Source organism: Phyllobates terribilis, unplaced genomic scaffold, assembly GCF_046119375.1.
Source record: "Phyllobates terribilis strain yellow unplaced genomic scaffold, ASM4611937v1 Scaffold_9__5_contigs__length_417890890, whole genome shotgun sequence".
NCBI classification, from domain to species: domain Eukaryota; kingdom Metazoa; phylum Chordata; class Amphibia; order Anura; family Dendrobatidae; genus Phyllobates; species Phyllobates terribilis.
This window is the reverse complement of record NW_027362769.1, coordinates 179734014-179755468: the sequence shown is the minus strand read 5'-3', so window position 1 is coordinate 179755468 and position 21455 is coordinate 179734014. Positions and strand designations below refer to the sequence as shown.

The 21455-nt window shown below is 44.4% G+C and overlaps 1 protein-coding gene across 1 annotated transcript; it reads left to right on the top strand.

The window, feature by feature from the left end:
- The first annotated feature begins 897 nt into the window (after positions 1-897).
- TMEM169 (transmembrane protein 169) lies at positions 898-21221 on the top strand. The gene is made up of 3 exons (XM_073647468.1): positions 898-1086; positions 13305-13686; positions 15768-21221. Exons 2-3 carry the CDS (start codon positions 13377-13379, stop codon positions 16388-16390), a joined length of 933 nt encoding a protein of 310 aa, XP_073503569.1. The 5' UTR covers positions 898-1086; positions 13305-13376; the 3' UTR covers positions 16391-21221.
- The last annotated feature ends 234 nt before the right edge of the window (positions 21222-21455 follow it).

The window sequence follows — 21455 nt, the reverse complement described above, 5'->3', positions numbered from 1 at the left end:
GCAGATCCCCCATAACTGTGCATTATCTGCAGATCCTCCATAACTGTGCATTATCTGCAGATCCCTCATAGCTGTGCATTATCCGCAGATCCCCCATAACTGTGCATTATCTGCAGATCCTCCATAACTGTGCATTATCTGCAGATCCCTCATAACTGTGCATTATCCGCAGATCCCCCATAAATGTGCATTATCCACAGATCCCCCATAGCTGTGCATTATCCACAGATCCCCCATAACTGTGCATTATCCACAGATCCCCCATAACTGTGCATTATCCACAGATCCCCCATAACTGTGCATTATCTGCAGATCCCCCATAACTGTGCATTATCTGCAGATCCCCCATAAATGTGCATTATCCGCAGATCCCCCATAACTGTGCATTATCCGCAGATCCCCCATAACTGTGCATTATCCGCAGATCCCCCATAACTGTGCATTATCCGCAGATCCCCCATAACTGTGCATTATCCGCAGATCCCCCATAACTGTGCATTATCCGCAGATCCCCCATAACTGTGCATTATCCGCAGATCCCCCATAACTGTGCATTATCCGCAGATTCCCCCATAACTGTGCATTATCCGCAGATCCCCCATAACTGTGCATTATCCGCAGATCCCCCATAACTGTGCATTATCCGCAGATCCCCCATAACTGTGCATTATCCGCAGATTCCCCCATAACTGTGCATTATCCGCAGATCCCCCATAACTGTGCATTATCCGCAGATCCCCCATAACTGTGCATTATCCGCAGATCCCACTACTCTGGACAGGACACTTTCTGGGGGTCTCGCACTTTCTTGCTTCCCATCATCATCTAAACAGTTAACAGTGATGACCGGCAGCAGCTCTGAGCCGTGCCTGAGTGACGTCATGTGTAAGAGCTCAGGCCCCGCCCAGGGATGTGCCTGGTGGGCGGGGTTATGTCTGTAGAGGGGCTACACTCTGGTCTTTGTGCAGGGGAGCAGCAGTCCTGGGATGGACACTGTTACATCCTGATCTACCTCATATGTGGGGGTCTCCCTTCCTACCATCACCCAGGGAACAGCAGATAAGACCCCCTTGCAGTTGGTACCAGGTGAGCAGCACATCTATCCATTCCTCAGTCTCCTGTACAGCAGCTTTGCTGCAGATCACTGCACTGACTATTGCTTCCATTAGTAGGATGAGGAATAGGAAGCTTTTATAAGCAGCTAATTAAATATCCGCCTCATTAATTACCGAGGGATTTATAATTAAATTACTGGAGTGTATATCTGTGGGAGGAAGAGGTTAATAGGGGCATATAGTGCACTGTGCGCATTACAGGCTGGGGGGATACAAGGAAGCAACTGTGAGCACAATAAATATTTCTATTCCACTGATACAATGTTTATAGAGCAGCACAATGTGGATACAATGTATCAGTGCAGAGAGTGACCCACAGATCTTGAGATGGGGCCAGTAATGTGGGTGATACATTGTAACAACGTTCATATTTAAATCCAAATGTGATACATTGTATCAGTGTTTATTATAGTGATCTTTGCTACATGTAGCTCTTTCCATTGACGCCTTTATAGATCTCATTACACCCTAAATAATCACCAGAATTGCAGTGAATAGAATAGGGAGTCGTCTGTTTTCCGCTGAGGTCTCTGTTCTGCCTCCCAGTGAGGGAATTTCCTATCTATTATTATATATAGCCCTACAGTAGCTCTCCCCATCCCCCACTTTAGGCCACAGACACCAAATATTAAGAGATCATGGCTCCAATATTTTATTCTGTATAGGAAAGGTTGTTTGATATTTGGTCAGGAGGAAGTCATTGCAAGACTTGTGTGATAGAATTTGTGCATTGCCTCAAATTCTCTGCCAACTACTAAAGTGATAATGAACCTTAAAAAATGCAATTATTGAGGTAATTATCCCAGCTGTAGACTGGTTTTCCATTGTTTCATCACCATGAATGCAGTATAATCTCTAATTATCATTCATATTCATCAAAATAATTCTGCACTTCTTAGATTGAGGATGATCACATGGCTCAGATTTGAGGCTGTAATTTCTGCAAAATCTCTTCCCTTTATATGAATGGGGTGTTTTGTAGCAGGTGCATAGATCTCTACAAGCCCTAGCAAGATAAATGAGACAGACACACATCATCAGACCTGCCGCGCATGGCTTCAGGTTCATAAAGGAGTCTCCTGGAAGTTTCTGGAGGAACATTGTACTGCAAAAATGGTAAAAACCATAAAGAGTGTTACTTAAAAACTCGTCATGCAGCCCCATAAGAGCTCCAATAAAGTTGTCATATAGGATCCTGGATTGCTAGCCTCCGGCGTGATGATGCAAAGCAGGGTGACAATGCAATGATGTTATTCTTGTAAGGTTCCCAACTAACCTACTCTGATGTTTCCTGGCAGAATTTTCAATGTGACAGTAGAGGGCGACTTAAGGACTTTTATATTTATAGGGAACTCTTTTATATTTACGGTAGGTAATTTTTATTCATCTGCATAGAATACAGCCATATGAAACTCGTCAAAGTCCTTCATTTGGAGCTAAATCCATATGTGTAACGTATTTGTTTAGATTTTACCATTTGCCTTGCAAATCCATGATGCATTTGTTATGTTGCTCATTTGAAAATCAACATAAGTGGCTTTTTTTTTTTTTTTAAGTAAATTGATTCAATTGTATTGCATTTCATTTGCCTCAAAGCCAGCACTAAAAGGTATGCCCACATGGGAATGATACTGTGCAAACAAAATAAACGTGGAAAATCACAGCCAGTCCTGTTATTTGTTTTGCAGGAAACGCTGCGGTTTTGACCCACTGCATATTGCAAAATCTGCAGTGAAATTTTGCGGCATGAATTTATATACTGCAGATTAAAAATCTCCACCGCAGGTGAATTTATGTGCAGATTGTTCCCGCAGTGTGTGAATGAGATTTCATAAGATCTTATGCACCTTGCTGCCACTATAATAATATGCAGGGGATTTTCCTCCAGGAATGTCCTGACGCAAAGGCCACAGCATATCTGTCCCATGTGAACATGGCCCCAAAAAAATCTACATGTGTGAATATGACCATATAAAGGGATAACTTGTCGTCCGGACCCTGCAGATATATCCTTATGTTCTCTGTATATCCGGTGTTTCAGCTAATTGTGTAGGAAGGAAGGATCAGCGATTGATTGTTCCTCTGTGAAATCCTTCCACCTCTGCCACATTGTGCAGCTCACACTCGTCTGTTTATGTAATAGTCAAACTTAAAAGGCGGCAGTCACTTGTGAGCTCAGGTGGAGGCAGGATGGATTCAATAAAAGGCTTCTCTCCTCTCTTCATGGACCTTTACATGAGATGACGGTCAGCTGCGTGCACCTGGACTTGGGGCTGGTTTTACATTCAATTTTAATGGCGCCTTTTCGCAGTCAAAGTCATAGAGCGCTGATGTTACTTAAAGGGATTTTCCCCAGAACAAAAGTTGATTTTAATCAATAGATCTTGGAATAATAATAATTTCCACAATTGGATGTGTTTAAATAAAATGTTCCTGTGCTGAGATAATCTTATAGATGTGCCCCTGCTGTGTACTGTGTAATGGCTGTGTCTGACCCTGCAGGAACATGGTCTGATCATACCACATCTCCTGGGCAGGGGAGGAAGCAAAAGAGTATACAGACAGGACAACAGGGGATCACAGCTGATTCTTTCTTTGAAGTAAAATATTGTTTAAAAACAGGCAGTGAAATGTTTTATCTCACAGAAAGAATCATCCTGTGATCCCCTGTTGTCCTGTCTGTATACTCTTTTGCTTCCTCCCCTGCCCAGGAGATGTGGTATGATCAGACCATGTCCCTGCAGGGTCAGGACACAGCCATTACACAGTACACAGCAGGGGCACATCTATAAGATTATCTCAGCACAGGAACATTTTATTTAAACACATCCAGTTGTGGAAGTTATTATTATTCAAAGATCTATTGATTAAAATGAACATTTGTTCTTGGAAATAAAACTTTAAGTGTAGTAAGTGACTTATTTTCCAAAAGTGAATGATCTCTTATGGTAAACTGAAACAGTGATCAAATTCTGATGAACTTCTGATTCTTAACTTTTTTTTATGGACATATAGTCTTTAACGAAGACTTTATGGGTCCACGTTCTATCCGTGATTCACACACCTGGACATGTACTCATGAAAAAAATACCATAAGTACATCCTTACAATTAAATGTCTCTTCTGTATGACCTTCACCCTCCTTGCACTTAGGTAGCACAGGTGCGGATCTGCCCCATCCTCAGCTTCCTTATCATCTCAATGACCGGACCCATAGTGTTCACTAGTGTCCCATCCCCCACTCCCCAGTGAATGTCATCCAGCTGCCCTAGGTACAAAAGCTACAGAAGTCACCGCCCGCCCGGGTCACATCTTAGTCCTGATGGTCACATTCTTCTGTGGTGGAAATTAATGCTAATTCCCGGAGCCACATTCATCATTGTCTATAGATAGTGCAGCCTCACATAGCAGACACATGGGAAGTCTTGCCTTAAAGGGGAACTGTCACTTCTTGTTAATCTCTTTATAGGGATAGTCAGGCTTTGTCCATGTGCAGAAGAAGAATTGCGCAGTTCGTTATGGAGGCCAAACTTACAGCCATATTTGTTAACAAGATGATCAGAAACATTAATGTTTTATATCGGCCAGTAAATCTTATTGCTCCCTGGTATCAGCCATTGCAGATTTTATAAAATAATTACAAAAACTGAAGCCTTCCTTCTAAAATATGTGCCAAAAAATCAAACCTTCCTTCACCCCTCAACCACCATGATCACTACACTGTCATGTATCTCTAATGCTGAGATCTTCCAGAGATTTTTAACTACCTTTTTTTTTTTTTGTTATGAGACTGGGCAGGTGATAATGGTCTGATCCAGAGGTGGACATCTAATTGGTCAGACTGGGCAGGTGATAATGGTCTGATCCAGAGGTGGACATCTAATTGGTCAGACTGGGCAGGTGATAATGGTCTGATCCAGAGGTGGACATCTCATTGGTCAGACTGGGCAGGTGATAATGGTCTGATCCAGAGGTGGACATCTCATTGGTCAGACTGGGCAGGTGATAATGGTCTGATCCAGAGGTGGACATCTCATTGGTCAGACTGGGTAGGTGATAATGGTCTGATCCAGAGGTGGACATCTCATTGGTCAGACTGGGTAGGTGATAATGGTCTGATCCAGAGGTGGACATCTTATTGGTCAGACTGGGCAGGTGATAATGGTCTGATCCAGAGGTGGACATCTCATTGGTCAGACTGGGCAGGTGATAATGGTCTGATCCAGAGGTGGACATCTCATTGGTCAGACTGGGCAGGTGATAATGGTCTGATCCAGAGGTGGACATCTCATTGGTCAGACTGGGCAGGTGATAATGGTCTGATCCAGAGGTGGACATCTCATTGGTCAGACTGGGCAGGTGATAATGGTCTGATCCAGAGGTGGACATCTCATTGGTCAGACTGGGTAGGTGATAATGGTCTGATCCAGAGGTGGACATCTCATTGGTCAGACTGGGTAGGTGATAATGGTCTGATCCAGAGGTGGACATCTCATTGGTCAGACTGGGCAGGTGATAATGGTCTGATCCAGAGGTGGACATCTTATTGGTCAGACTGGGCAGGTGATAATGGTCTGATCCAGAGGTGGACATCTCATTGGTCAGACTGGGCAGGTGATAATGGTCTGATCCAGAGGTGGACATCTCATTGGTCAGACTGGGCAGGTGATAATGGTCTGATCCAGAGGTGGACATCTCATTGGTCAGACTGGGCAGGTGATAATGGTCTGATCCAGAGGTGGACATCTCATTGGTCAGACTGGGCAGGTGATAATGGTCTGATCCAGAGGTGGACATCTCATTGGTCAGACTGGGTAGGTGATAATGGTCTGATCCAGAGGTGGACATCTCATTGGTCAGACTGGGCAGGTGATAATGGTCTGATCCAGAGGTGGACATCTCATTGGTCAGACTGGGTAGGTGATAATGGTCTGATCCAGAGGTGGACATCTCATTGGTCAGACTGGGCAGGTGATAATGGTCTGATCCAGAGGTGGACATCTCATTGGCCAGACTGGGCAGGTGATAATGGTCTGATCCAGAGGTGGACATCTCATTGGCCAGACTGGGCAGGTGATAATGGTCTGATCCAGAGGTGGACATCTCATTGGTCAGACTGGGTAGGTGATAATGGTCTGATCCAGAGGTGGACATCTCATTGGTGCAATCTGTGCGACCGCACAGGGGTCCAAGAGGTAAGGGGGCCACTGCTACCTCCAAAGCTGATAGAATTGTGCATTAGGGTCAATTACTGGGCTGCAAAGAGCCGATGGATTGTTCTTGCACAGGGATTAGGGACCCTTTCCTGTCTGTCTCCGCTAGTGGTCCGATGATACGGGGTCCCATCTTTGAGACTCTAACTGATTTCTCTTTGGTTCAGGACTGAAAGAAGTGGCACAGTCATGCGTGGCCACTACTGCACCATGCAGTGTTGTCAGTGGCGTAGCGACCGCTGCGACGGAGCCCGGCGGGTCAGGGGTCCGCCAACGTCAGCCGAAACTTCAACTGGACGCACATCCAGCTGAAGTGTTTGGCACCGTACAGAGCCATCGGCTTTTGCACGGCAATATATTCTGACATCGGTGGCTGGTTAATGGAGGGCACTACAAATACTGAAGGGATCAATCACCATATTATCAGCTAAACGGAAAGAAAAAAGAAATGTGTATAAAGGGAGAAATGTGAATACCCTTGTATACACTTCATTTTTTTTCTTTCCAATACATGCGGACGTCAGCTGCCGGCTTCAGAAGAGGATTCCCCGCGGCGGGGGAGCTGAGGGAGGGCGAGTATTTTTTCTTCTTAATCAGTGGCCATACTACTACATGGCGGACTATGGGCTGCGCGTTACGCCGCAGGGCGGACTATGGGCTGCGCGTTACGCCGCAGGGCGGACTATGGGCTGCGCGTTACGCCGCAGGGCGGACTATGGGCTGCGCGTTACGCCGCAGGGCGGACTATGGGCTGCGCGTTACGCCGCAGGGCGGACTATGGGCTGCGCGTTACGCCGCAGGGCGGACTATGGGCTGCGCGTTACGCCGCAGGGCGGACTATGGGCTGCGCGTTATGCTACAAAGAAAACCAGCCTTACCAACACCAGGTCAGATTACAAATGCACTAGAAGGATGCAGCAGACCCCCATGATAAAGGCGGGGCAGCACAGGGGCAAAATACTAATGGAAACAGCCACTCACAAACCAACCAATTCATGGAGGAGGTGGCTGCCTAGTAAAAAAAATAAAAAATGCACATAAGTGCGGCTGGCATAGGATGCCAGTCACACAGGTACGCTTGATCCACAGTGTCTGGCTTACAGCCTATTAATGACTCCCATACTATTAGAACAGTCGGGCTGCCCAGCACTATATGAGTGAACCCCACAGGGACAGATGCCCCAGTTCACCCAACCAACACTAAAGCGCCTGGTTGCATCCTGCTAAAATGGAAAAACGTGCAAAAATGTGACACAAAAATAATAATGTGTATTGTTTGATATTATGGCCAAAATATACAAGCTCGCAACCCACGTCAAGGGTCCTCACGCTTGCGAGTCCTAACACTAAAATCAAAAATGGTTATCTAGAGGTATTGACCAAAATATCGACCAATACCTCATGTAATGTAGTTATCGTATACATTATTTTTTATTGCACATTTTTCCAGGGTGCAGCCGGGCCCTTTAGTCTTGGTTGGATGAACTAGGGCGTCTGTCCTTGTGGGGTGCACTCGTATAGTGCTGGGCAGCCCGACTGATCTAATAGTATGGGCGTTATTAAAGGGGATATCCGGGACTTTATGAAAAGACAAATAATGTGGCTAAGCACGAACAGGCAGGTAAGTAAGGTAAGGGATCTAGCTGTCAATCAGAATGATGTCAGAAGTCACGGCCCATCGTGTCGCTGATGCAGCTGAATCCCCGGCAGGAGGGGTCTGTGACCGGTGTGTGCCGGGGAAGAATGGTGCCGGGCACAGCAAGTATGTAAGTTGCAATTGCCTGCTTGTTAGTGCTTAGCCATATTTTATTTTTTTCCCTAAAGTCCTGGATATCCCCTTTTAATAGGCTGTAAAGCAGACACTGTGCATCACGCGTACCTGTGTGACTGGCACCCTATGCAACCCTCATTTGTGTGCATTTTTTACTAAGCAGACACACACTCCATGAATTGGTAGGTTTGTGGGTGTCTGTTTCCCTCAGTATTTTGCACCTCTGCTGCCCTCGCCTTCCTGATGGTGCATTTGTAATCTGACTTGGTGTTGGTAAGGCTGTTTTTTTTTCTCTCTGTTATGTTTTTTGGAGTTTATGTCCTCGTTAGCTGTGCGGTATATTATTCAATCCTCCGGCCGGTGCATCAGCCGAGGCTCCACATCTGGAGGACGCAGCAGACCTGCCGCTGATCTGCACATTTTACAGACGTCCGGCTTTTCTGTTAATGTCAGTATTTTTATATTCCTTATTAACCTTTCATTATTTTATATATTTTACCTTTTGAACTCCCTAGTTCTGGTTTGTTTGTTTTTTTTTTGCTATTTATTGGATTTTCAACTTATGTCTCCTCTTGTGGGAAGCAATGATCATGGGGTCTGGAAACGGCAGAGCAGAAATTTAGTATTCCCTCATTGTATTTTTCGTTATGTCCCATGATGCATCATTTCCAGCTTCAATCTGATCAGTCACATGATGCTCTTTTGGAGAAAAGAAAACCAAGGGGGTGGAGTCTGATGAGAACAGCGATGGATTGTTACAAAGTAGCAGAATTTGCTGGAAGGAAAACATCATAAACATCCCAGCACTGAGGAATGAGATTCGTGTAAAGAGAACTTGTCATAAATAAATATATATTTTTTGGTTGTTTTTCCTTGGTGTGACTGTTGCTGTTTTCCTGAATCCGGCGATGTTGTTCTTTCGTTTCTGCTCCTCTGTTCCAGAGTCATGGCCTCCTTTACTCTGTATATAAATCTTCTCCTCCTATCCAAGGTGGGTGTGAAACTCACAGAAAAGTTCAAGACCACGCCCACTTGGCTAACAAGAATAGATTTATGTAGAGAGAAGAGGGGTTATATCTCAGGAACAAGAGAAGAACCCTGGATTATACCAGATAAAAAGAAAAAAAGCGCTTACATTTATTCCAATGGAGGAAATATTTCAATATTTGCACACAGCTGGTCGATGTAGAACGATTGACCATAGGCTGTTATAATGTAGGGTTTTAACATGCGCAGCGTTCACTAATTTCTTAAAGGGAACCTGTCAACATGAAGATGCCGTCCAGTCTGCAGGCCCATGTTATAGAGCCGGAGGAGCTGAGCAGACTAAAATATATATATTATATATATATATATATATATATATATATATATATATATATATATATATATATATATATATATATATATATATATTATATTACAGTACAGACCAAAAGTTTGGACACACCTTCTCATTTAAAGATTTTTCTGTATTTTCATGACTATGAAAATTGTACATTCACATTGAAGGCATCAAAACTGTGAATTACCACATGTGGAATTATATACTTAACAAAAAAGTGTGAAACAACTGAAAATATGTCTTATATTCTAGGTTCTTCACAGTAGCCACCTTTTGCTTTGATGACTGCTTTGCACACTCTTGGCATTCTCTTTATGAGCTTCAAGAGGTAGTCACCGGAAATGGTCTTCCAACAATCTTGAAGGAGTTCCCAGAGATGCTTAGCACTTGGTGCCCTTTTGCCTTCACTCTGCGGTCCAGCTCACCCCAAACCATCTCGATTGGGTTCAGGTCTGGTGACTGTGGAGGCCAGGTCATCTGGCGTAGCACCCCATCACTCTCCTTCTTGGTCAAATAGCCCTTACACAGCCTGGAGGTGTTTGGGGTCATTGTCCTGTTGAAAAATAAATGATGGTAAAACTAAACGCAAACCGGATGGAATAGCATGCCGCTGCAAGATGCTGTGGTAGCCATGCTGGTTCAGTATGCCTTCAATTTTGAATAAATCCCCAACAGTGTCACCAGCAAAGCCCCCCCACACCATCACACCTCCTCCTCCATGCTTCACGGTGGGAACCAGGCATGTAGAGTCCATCCGTTCACCTTTTCTGCGTCGCACAAAGACACGGTGGTTGGAACCAAAGATCTCAAATTTGGACTCATCAGAACAAAGCACAGATTTCCACTGGTCTAATGTCCATTCCTTGTGTTCTTTAGCCCAAACAAGTCTCTTCTGCTTGTTGCCTGTCCTTAGCAGTGGTTTCCTAGCAGCTATTTTACCATGAAGGCCTGCTGCACAAAGTCTCCTCTTAACAGTTGTTGTAGAGATGTGTCTGCTGCTAGAACTCTGTGTGGCATTGACCTGGTCTCTAATCTGAGCCGCTGTTAACCTGCGATTTCTGAAGCTGGTGACTCGGATAAACTTATCCTCAGAAGCAGAGGTGACTCTTGGTCTTCCTTTCCTGGGGCGGTCCTCATGTGAGCCAGTTTCTTTTTAGCGCTTGATGGTTTTTGCAACTGCACTTGGGGACACTTTCAAAGTTTTCCCAATTTTTCGGACTGACTGACCTTCATTTCTTAAAGTAATGATGGCCACTCGTTTTTCTTTACTTAGCTGCTTTTTTCTTGCCATAATAAAAATTCTAACAGTCTATTCAGTAGGACTATCAGCTGTGTATCCACCAGACTTCTGCACAACACACCTGATGGTCCCAACCCCATTTATAAGGCAAGAAATCCCACTTATTAAACCTGACAGGGCCCACCTGTGAAGGGAAAACCATTTCCGGTGACTACCTCCTGAAGCTCATCAAGAGAATGCCAAGAGTGTGCAAAGCAGTCATCAAAGCAAAAGGTGGCTACTGTGAAGAACCTAGAATATAAGACATATTTTCAGTTGTTTCACACTTTTTTGTTAAGTATATAATTCCACATGTGGTAATTCATAGTTTTGATGCCTTCAGTGTGAATGTACAATTTTCATAGTCATGAAAATACAGAAAAATCTTTAAATGAGAAGGTGTGTCCAAACTTTTGGTCTGTACTGTATATATATATATATATATATGGCCATCCTATTGGTGACTGACGGTTCTCTATGCAAAAGTGCCCTCACATTCCCAAAGTCAATGAATTTACTGCGGGATCTATAATTAAGCTGTTTATTTAGGTCCAGTGGTGCTGTGGTGTTAGGATGTAGGACCAGTCTGTCCAGATTTCGGCCACGGAGCCCCCCGTACCTCTGTGTGCCTCTGATTTATATTTGGGCTTTGTCTGTCTGGAGGGCCGACTCCATCAGAAGCCGTATTCCCATCTAATGCAGCTGTCATATCGCTTGAATATATCATCACATTTTCATTGGTCTAAGCACTGGGAGGTGAACCAACGTAGAAACGGGTGCAACCCTAAATCAGTACAGCGCCTTACTCATTTTCAAAGGTTTCCCTATATAGCGGCGTCTCAGCCATATTTATTCCGTACTTGATTTTCTGTTTATACGGGATCTGTCGCCAAGTTTTTTGCCACTTAATTTGAGTGTAAAATAATTTAGAGGCAGAGACCCTGATTCCAGCTATGTCACTTGCTGGGCTGCTTGTTGCAGTTTTGATAGAATTCTTTTTTTTTTTTTTTTTTTTTCAGCAGAAGATCATCATTAAAGAACTGCTGCCAGGTAGTCCTCCATATTTCTGAGATCTGCATAAGCCCACCGCCAACTCTGACAGCTTTTTTGTGTACACTGTGCATAGGCAGAAAGCTGCCAGTTAGTGGTGTGGTTCGGGGTTATACACAGCTCAGCTTTCAGAGCTCTGCTAGTTACGCCGCAGAGAAAAATGACAGCAAGCATTCCAGTAAGTGACACATAGATGGAATCAGGGTCTCTGCCCCTACATAATACTGCTGTCAGGTGGGTGAGCAAAAACCTGGTGACAGATTCCCATTAAAGGAGTATTCTACTTTTAGCAGATGTGTTGTTATATCCCTTTATATATGGTGTAAGGATCCATCCCCGAGGACTGGATTACATTCAGTTTTCCATTAAAGCAATGTTTAAGGGGTTACCTGACAAACTAATGGGATAAGGGGCTGTGCGGTGATCGCACGGTGTAAAAAGACTGGATGCATTAACATTAGGTTCCATCAGTCAACCGACCTAAAAAAGGTTCTTAATTCATTTAGCGTTTGCTGGCAGGAAATAGAGGAGCGGAGCCCCCTGTGCGCAGTCAGGGTGGGATAAGGCCACGGCGTCAGGCTGAGATCTGAAGAACGTGGCCGTATCATGGCTTCATGCAAGTTCAGTGCTATATAGACCTATCGTACATTGCCCATAGGAATCTATAGGGTCCGTATGTGCCTCCCAATTTGATGCAGAGATGATGGGCAGACAGCGGATTACTTCTCTCACATCATATAGAATCCGCTAGAAAAGTCACCCCACTTCCCATTAGAAGCTTATTTCTAGGGGCTGGGATTCCTCCCATTACATGGGACACAGACAGACGAGACCCCTGTGAAAGCCCTGAGCACTGTGCAGTCCAACAGCCCCTCCTAATGCACAATCCCACCTGCTGTGGAGCTGGATGTGGCCCCCTCACCTCTTGGGCCCCTATGCAGCTGCACAGGTTTGCCCCAATGATCTGTCCGTCCTTGGTCAGCAGCATAGAGGAGCACAGCTCCGGCCCCTGTTACACCCATGTATTTACAAACCTCTAATGTTGACCTCCACCTTTTATACAAAGCTTTTCACTGTTTGTCATTGCTATTTCTTTAATTCATGTCTTATACTCCAGTCACATCCCGAGCTGCATCTAAAATACTGCAGGCTGCCCTTGTTTGTCATATTAACTGACATTAATCAGTGTCTGCTCTCACAATGCCCTCAGCCCTGATGGCAGGAAACCTGCAGAACTGTGAATGCAGCTCTGGAGGTGACCAGAGTAGATGGAAAATCCAAAGATCAGAGTTGGTTAAAGTACATGCGAGGTGACATTGTATTGAAATAATGAAAAAAGTCTAAAAAATGCTAATTAATATCATGTAACGTGACTGATACTTTGTAGAAACTGCTGCTATACATTGATCATGGTGGACTGTATTTTCCGGGGCTGTACTTGCCAGCGGGCAGCATCTCTGCCCCATCCTTTATGTCTTTAATTGCTTTTACTGATATGATTTTTTACACTTTATTTATTTATTTTTTTAAGGTTGATCACTGTTTGGCCGCGGCACATATAATGGATGACTAACATAGCCGGGATTTACAAAAGCTTCAGAACATGCAGGGCGAGGTGATTCCCAGTGATGCTGGGACAGAGGAGACTGCCCCAAAACCAAATAAGAGCGCCCCAAACAGTCCGTTACGGGACACTCTGCGGAGAGCCGCGGCTGCGGTGTCCTTTGAGGGCGTGACCGGAGAAGCAACTATAGAGAGGAAGAAGAAGAAAAAGAAGGAGCCTCGTCCAGAATCAATAATTGTGTATCGCTCTGACAATGAAAAGGTCCTGGAGGACGAGGCGGCAAATCAGGAAACCGGAGAGAGAAGTACAGAAGAAGGATCAAGATTTCTGGGGACCCCACTGAGTGATGGTAAGTAATGTATACCGAGAGAAAGTAGTGACATAATAAATAAAAAAAATATATATATATACATATATTAGTACAGACCAAAAGTTTGGACACACCTTCTCATTTTAAGATTTTTCTGTATTTTCATGACTATGAAAATTGAACATTCAGACTGAAGGCATCAAAACTATGAATTACCACATGTGGAATTATATACTTAACAAAAAAGTGTGAAACAACTGAAAATATGTCTTATATTCTAGGTTCTTCACAGTAGCCACCTTTTGCTTTGATGACTGCTTTGCACACTCTTGGCATTCTCTTGATGAGCTTCAAGAGGTAGTCACCGGAAATGGTTTTCACTTCACAGGTGTGCCCTGTCAGGTTTAATAAGTGGGATTTATTGCCTTATAAATGGGGTTGGGACCATCAGTTGTGTTGTGCAGAAGTCTGGTGGATACACAGCTGATAGTCCTACTGAATAGACTGTTAGCTGCTTTTTTCTTGCCATAATACAAATTCTAAGTAAAGAAAAACGAGTGGCCATCATTACTTTAAGAAATGAAGGTCAGTCAGTCCGAAAAATTGGGAAAACTTTGAAAGTGTCCCCAAGTGCAGTTGCAAAAACCATCCAGCGCTACAAAGAAACTGGCTGACATGAGGACCGCCCCAGGAAAGGAAGACCAAGAGTCGCCTCTGCTTCTGAGGATAAGTTTATCCGAGTCACCAGCCTCAGAAATCGCAGGTTAACAGCAGCTCAGATTAGAGACCAGGTCAATGCCACACAGAGTTCTAGCAGCAGACACATCTCTACAACAACTGTTAAGAGGAGACTTTGTGCAGCCGGCCTTCATGGTAAAATAGCTGCTAGGAAACCACTGCTAAGGACAGGCAACAAGCAGAAGAGACTTGTTTGGGCTAAAGAACACAAGGAATGGACATTAGACCAGTGGAAATCTGTGCTTTGGTCTGATGAGTCCAAATTTGAGATCTTTGGTTCCAACCACCGTGTCTTTGTGTGACGCAGAAAAGGTGAACGGATGGACTCTACATGCCTGGCTCCCACCGTGAAGCATGGAGGAGGAGGTGTGATGGTGTGGGGGGGCTTTGCTGGTGACACTGTTGGGGATTTATTCAAAATTGAAGGCATACTGAACCAGCATGGCTACCACAGCATCTTGCAGCGGCATGCTATTCCATCCGGTTTGGAAGACCATTTCCGGTGACTACCTCTTGAAGCTCATCAAGAGAATGCCAAGAGTGTGCAAAACAGTCATCAAAGCAAAAGGTGGCTACTGTGAAGACCCTAGAATATAAGACATATTTTCAGTTGTTTCACACTTTTTTGTTAAGTATATAATTCCACATGTGGTAATTCATAGTTTTGATGCCTTCAGTGTGAATGTACAATTTTCATAGTCATGAAAATACCGAAAAATGTTTAAATGAGAAGGTGTGTCCAAACTTTTGGTCTGTACGGTATGTGTGTGTATGTGTGTATGTATGTATGTATGTATGTGTGTGTATATATATATATATATATATATATATATATATATATATATATAAATAATCCTAGTGACAATAACATTTGTATCTGACATCTCTAATAATTTCATCACCCACTCTAAACCAGAATATAACTACTATAATACTGCCCCCTATGTACAAGAATATAAGTACCATAATACTGCTCCTATGTACAAGAATATAACTACTATAATACTGCCCCTATGTACAAGAATATAACTACTATAATACTGCCCCCTATGTACAAGAATATAACTACTATAATACTGCTCCCTATGTACAAGAATATAACTACTATAATACTGCTCCCTATGTACAAGAATATAACTACTATAATACTGCTCCCTATGTACAAGAATATAACTACTATAATACTGCCCCCTATGTACAAGAATATAACTACTATAATACTACTCCTATGTGCAAGAATATAACTGCTATAATACTGCCCCTATGTACAAGAATATATCTACTATAATATGCAGCTTGGGGCCCATTACACTTCTGTCTACCGTACATGTTTGTCTAATATTACTGCAATAATGGGAATGTAACCACGTTGTGTCTGACAGGCGGGTGGAATATGCCTCCAGACAGTCGCTATGTCACTTTAACCGGAACAATCACACGTGGAAAGAAGAAGGGGCAGATGGTGGATATCCACGTCACGTTAACAGAAAAGGAACTTCAAGAACTCACGCGATCCAAGGAGCCTTTACAAGACGAGCCAGTGGAGGGGAAGAAGACTTGTTCTGTCGGCCCGGATCGAGGGCCGCACGTTCTCCTGTGGAGTGTTCTCTGCTTGCCGGTCGTATTTGTTCTTTCGTTCGTGCTTTCCTTTTATTACGGGACCATTACTTGGTACAACATTTTCTTGGTCTACAACGAGGAGAGGACTTTCTGGCACAAGATCACCTTCTGCCCCTTCCTAATAATTTTTTACCCCATCATCATAGTGGTGGTGTCTTCATCTCTGGCCACGTACACGGCAGTGACTCAGATCTCGTGGTTGTTTGCTGAATGGTGGCACGCAGTGAAGGACATGGAGAAGGGCTTCTGTGGGTGGCTTTGTAGCAAGCTCGGTCTAGAAGACTGTTCTCCGTACAGTATTGTGGAATTGCTGGACTCGGACAATATATCTGGTAGTTTGTCTGTGAAGGGCTCTACGCAGGGTGTGGAGACCTCGGCCGTCTGACCTCTAGACGATTTCTATGTTTCTTACACATTATTTAATTAAGGAATGCTGATGTATGGAGAGTCCTGTGCCATACGGTTAATGCTGGTGATTAGTGAACCTGTGCCACTGCCTATTGCATGCTTGGATTGCAACCTAAGATAAGTTCATTCTTAAAGGGGACCCATCACCCGGACGCCTTGCCTTAGGATCAGGGCATTTGTTGATGTCCTACAGAAGTCATTCTAGTGAGCAAATTTGCACCTCCCCAATCACCCCTCAATATGCCAGTTATGCATGTAAAGGTGGTAAGCTCCACCCACTGGACCCTGAGCACTTCCTGCTTCTGCAGGGAAGTGTCACATGATCCCTTTCATCTGCTGAATGAATGAGAAGGCCGATAGAGCCGAACTGCAAAAAACGTGGACTATTTTATGGGTACAGTTGTGCCCTATCCATGGTAACCGGTTCCCTTTAAACAAACCGACTACCAATTTTCTCTTTTTTTTTGTATTGTACACAATGAATCGATGCATCAAGGCGGGGTCACCCTTTCAATCACTGCGCCGACCACGCGGCGGGGTGACCCTGTCCATCACTGCGCCGCCGAGCACGCGGCGGGATGACCCTGTCCATCACTGCGCCGGCCACCACGCGGCGGGATGACCCTGTCCATCACTGCGCCGGCCACCACGCGGCGGGATGACCCTGTCCATCACTGCGCCGCCGAGCACGCGGCGGGATGACCCTGTCCATCACTGCGCCGCCGACCATGCGGCGGGATGACCCTGTCCATCACTGCGCCGCCGACCACGCGGCGGGATGACCCTGTCCATCACTGCGCCGCCCACCACGCGGCGGGATGACCCTGTCCATCACTGCGCCGCCCACCACGCGGCGGGATGACCCTGTCCATCACTGCGCCGCCCACCACGCGGCGGGATGACCCTGTCCATCACTGCGCCGCCCACCACGCGGCGGGGTCTCCCTGTCCATCACTGCGCCGACTCCGCGGCGGGGTCTCCCTTTGCATCACTGCGCCGACTCCGCGGCGGGCTAGCCCTTTGCATCACTGCGCCGACTCCGCGGCGGGCTAGCCCTTTGCATCACTGCGCCGACTCCGCGGCGGGCTAGCCCTTTGCATCACTGCGCCGACTCCGCGGCGGGCTAGCCCTTTGCATCACTGCGCCGACTCCGCGGCGGGCTAGCCCTTTGCATCACTGCGCCGACTCCGCGGCGGGCTAGCCCTTTGCATCACTGCGCCGACTCCGCGGCGGGCTAGCCCTTTGCATCACTGCGCTTACTCCGCGGCGGGCTAGCCCTTTCCATCACTGCGCCGACTCTACTTAATGAAACATTTTATGTATTCAGATTGGTGCATTAAAAGGGATGTTCCACCAGTATTTATCTGTGATCCACAAGATTGATGGTGAATGTACGATTTCCAGCAATGGGACCCCCATTTATTATGTCCTTGAAAGTCCCCCGGGTAAATGGAGCGCGGTGCTCATACGCCACCATCCTCCACTCTCTATAGGTTTATGGAGTGGGATTGCCCATGCCTTCTGGGAAGGATGGAGAGGTGGTCGAGCATGCACAGGACCCCTCTTCTCATTATTGGTGGGTGTCCCAGCTGTGAGATCACCTCCAATCATACATTGAACACCACCTTGTAGATGGGGGATAAATCTTAGTGGGAAATCCCTTTTATCGCTGCTCCGGCGTCTCTTGATTCAGCATGAGAAGGAGAATAGCGCTAACGATGGACGGCCGACGGGTGCAAAGCTTTAAGACCTCACTCTACAATCCCTGTTTGTTTGTTGCCTTTTCAGAGTTTTTATATTTATTTGCTACAATGAAAAGTTTTCAGATTTTTTAACAAACGGAACCATTTTTTTACCTCACTGTCTATTAGTGATGTGGAGGGTCGTCCACTACATTAAAACACATTCTAAATATGAACAAGGCAGTGGGAAAAATAAAATCAATCCTCACCTATCAGACTGGTGCCGCTTCTCCCTACTCTGGAGTCTGTGACCCCCCGCCGGTCTCATGGCTGCAGCGGTGCATCACATTGCCGCTGCAGCCAATCAGTAGTCACTGACTGGAACAAACCGTAAACATTCCATCAAAGCTAGAAGAGAGATCAGGAGTGCTGATTGGCTGCAGCGGCCGTGTGACGCCCCCTGCTGGAAGAAGATGAATCCAGGAGACCAGCAGGGGATACAATGCAGAGTATGGAGGAGCAGCGTCGATCTTTTGGCGAGTATCGTTTTAGTTTTTTTTTTTTATTCTATTATTCCCATCAACCTCGGCTCGTTTCAAATGTGTTTTAAAGTAGTGGACAACCCCTTTAATTCTCCATGACACAGCACAGAATTAAAAGTGACTCTTACTTTACTAGTCTGCATTGCACCTGAAATAAAATAAGAAACTTCTCAATAAACCTAAATCCTCGAGTCGTCGCTTCTTGTAAGTTGTGGAGGGTTCTGTGAAGCCGTTTCTTACTTGTATTTTGGCCGGGATCGTCAGTCTGTTACAGCCCCCCATGGGTGGTCACCCATCTCTCCCAGTCTCCTGACAAATCTGCTCTCCCTTGTCACTTACTTTACCCGTAAATGTCTTATTATCTTCCTAAAGGGTAAGATGAAAACTTCTGCAGCTTCCTAATATACTTTGGGGCCCAATTCATCATTTTGCCTTTTTTGTAACTTACTTTTCTCTTATTTGTTTTTTTGCACCATATTCTTCAAAATGGCGCAGAAAGGGTTCACAAACTTTATGTAAGATCATAAGGTTTTTTTGCAACTTTAAAGATCATGTGACTTTTTTGATCTAAAGTTTATCAGGATTATTATTTTTTTTTTTCTCATAGAGTTGAGAACTATCTGCGCCAGCTCAGAGCAGCTCCACATCTTCCGGACCGCTCTGTCAGCGGGGCACCACTTAAGACGTCATGCTGATTGACAGCTGGCTCCCTGCAGTGGGGCAGTGGGGAGCTAGCTGTCAATCAGCACATGACATTGGCAGAGACACACCATCAACAGCAGGGCAAAGAGAAGCCGCTGCTCACCAGAAGCCGCAGAATCCCTGGCAGCATTGGTCTGTGACCACTATGAGCCAGCAGAGATCGCCGCCATGCAGAACAGACCCATTACAAAGTTCTTGGACCCATAAGAAAAAAAATTAAATAGTCCCAGATAACACTTTTAAAGCGTCGCAGAAAAAAATTCTGGCATACAATAAAAATCACTCCTGGGTTGAATTTGTGCAGAAATTTTATAACTTTTTTTTTTTTTTTAAATGTCGTAAATAATGAATGGACTTCTTTATTACAAAAACTGAGCCCACAATGGCGAAAAGAGAAAATAAAACGGAAGAACAAGTAGAAAATAGACTTAAAAAAGGCGCAACGTAAAAGAAGAATTTATGTTTCCAAAAAAAAAAAAAGCTTCAAAATAGATAAAACTAAACCATAAGCAGAAATGCAAAAATGAATCGGGCCGTATATTTATAATCTCAGCTCAGTATAGACCGAAACTAAAATCCTCCCGGCAGTTCTGCCCTTAATATCCTCTTTTTTTTTTTTTCATTAATCCTATTTTAAAAAACTTAAAATCTATAAAAACTCTGAAGTGCGTTAGATTTCCTTCCGATTGTATAATTCAATTAGGTGCATTTAACCCTCTGCTTCATGAGCGGTTCTGTGTATCCGGCTGTATCCAAGACGGATTCTCATGTCTGCACCAAATGTGCTGTCTGAATTCAGCCTCATAAGTGCGGAGACTCTGGAGATGGATCACGATGGGTAATATCTGTAGAGGAAGCATTTGTGGATTCCCTGGTGAAGCTAAAACTGTGACATTTAAGAATAGGATTTATGTTAATGGACAGAAGTGGATGACTCTGGTATTTATAATTATTATAATTTGCATAAAAACTGATCAACACATTCCATTAATTATACTGCAGAGCTGTAATCGCAATTCTGCATGCTGTAAAACTGCAATGTCCAAAAGTGCCCAGGTGCCCTGCTTGTTCAGTGAGTGCACAGAGCTTGTTTTGTTAATTATAATTTATTGTTATTTATATTATATATTTTTTTTTTTCATCATCTTTACACCAGACACCGTACAATCAAATGAAAAATAAACTACTCCTGGATTATAGGATCTCAGCTAAGCTATTAAGGGATAAGTGAGTGCAGCTCTGGAGTTTAATACAGGATGTAACTCCGGATCAGTAATGTAATGTATGTACACAGTGACTGTACCAGCAGAATAGTGAGTGCAGCTCTGGAGTATAATACAGGATGTAACTCAGGATCAGTAATGTAATGTATGTACACAGTGACTGTACCAGCAGAATAGTGAGTGCAGCTCTGGGGTATAATACAGGATGTAACTCAGGATCAGTAATGTAATGTATGTACACAGTGACTGCACCAGCAGAATAGTGAGTGCAGCTCTGGAGTATAATCTGGGATGGTCAGGATCACTATAAGGCCACGGCCCCACTATCAGTATTTGGTCAGTATTCGGTCAGTATTTTTCCCAGGAGTGGGTGATAAATGCAGAATTGGTGACTTGTTTCTATTATATCTTTTCTCTGTTCCTCACCTGGTTTTGGCTCCCACTGCTGAGAAACAATACTGATTGAATACTGACCAGATACTGATAGTGGGGCCGTGGCCTAAGGGAAATAATGTTATTACAAAATGACTCGACTATTTATATGGATTGTTTGCTGTAATATGAGGCTTAGAGGTAATCCTGAGCTTTCATGGTGTAAAGCTACTGAATATTTTCCCTTTTTTTTTTTTTTTTTTTTTTTTATTTATTTTGTAACATTATCAGACCCACAGTTACCGATGTGATGGATATTTATCTATTTTGTATGTTTCTTTCTCGTCCACTGGATTTCTCCTACGCCTCCTGGTCGCCGGTATTATCCATGTTACTTGTTACTCACACACTGACGTTGTCGCTGTTTTATAAATCCTCCCCGAGGATCGTTCAGAAGGAGCCGGTGTCTTCACACATTTATTTGCACCTCTGCGGCACTGACCCACTTTTCAGGTTGTTTT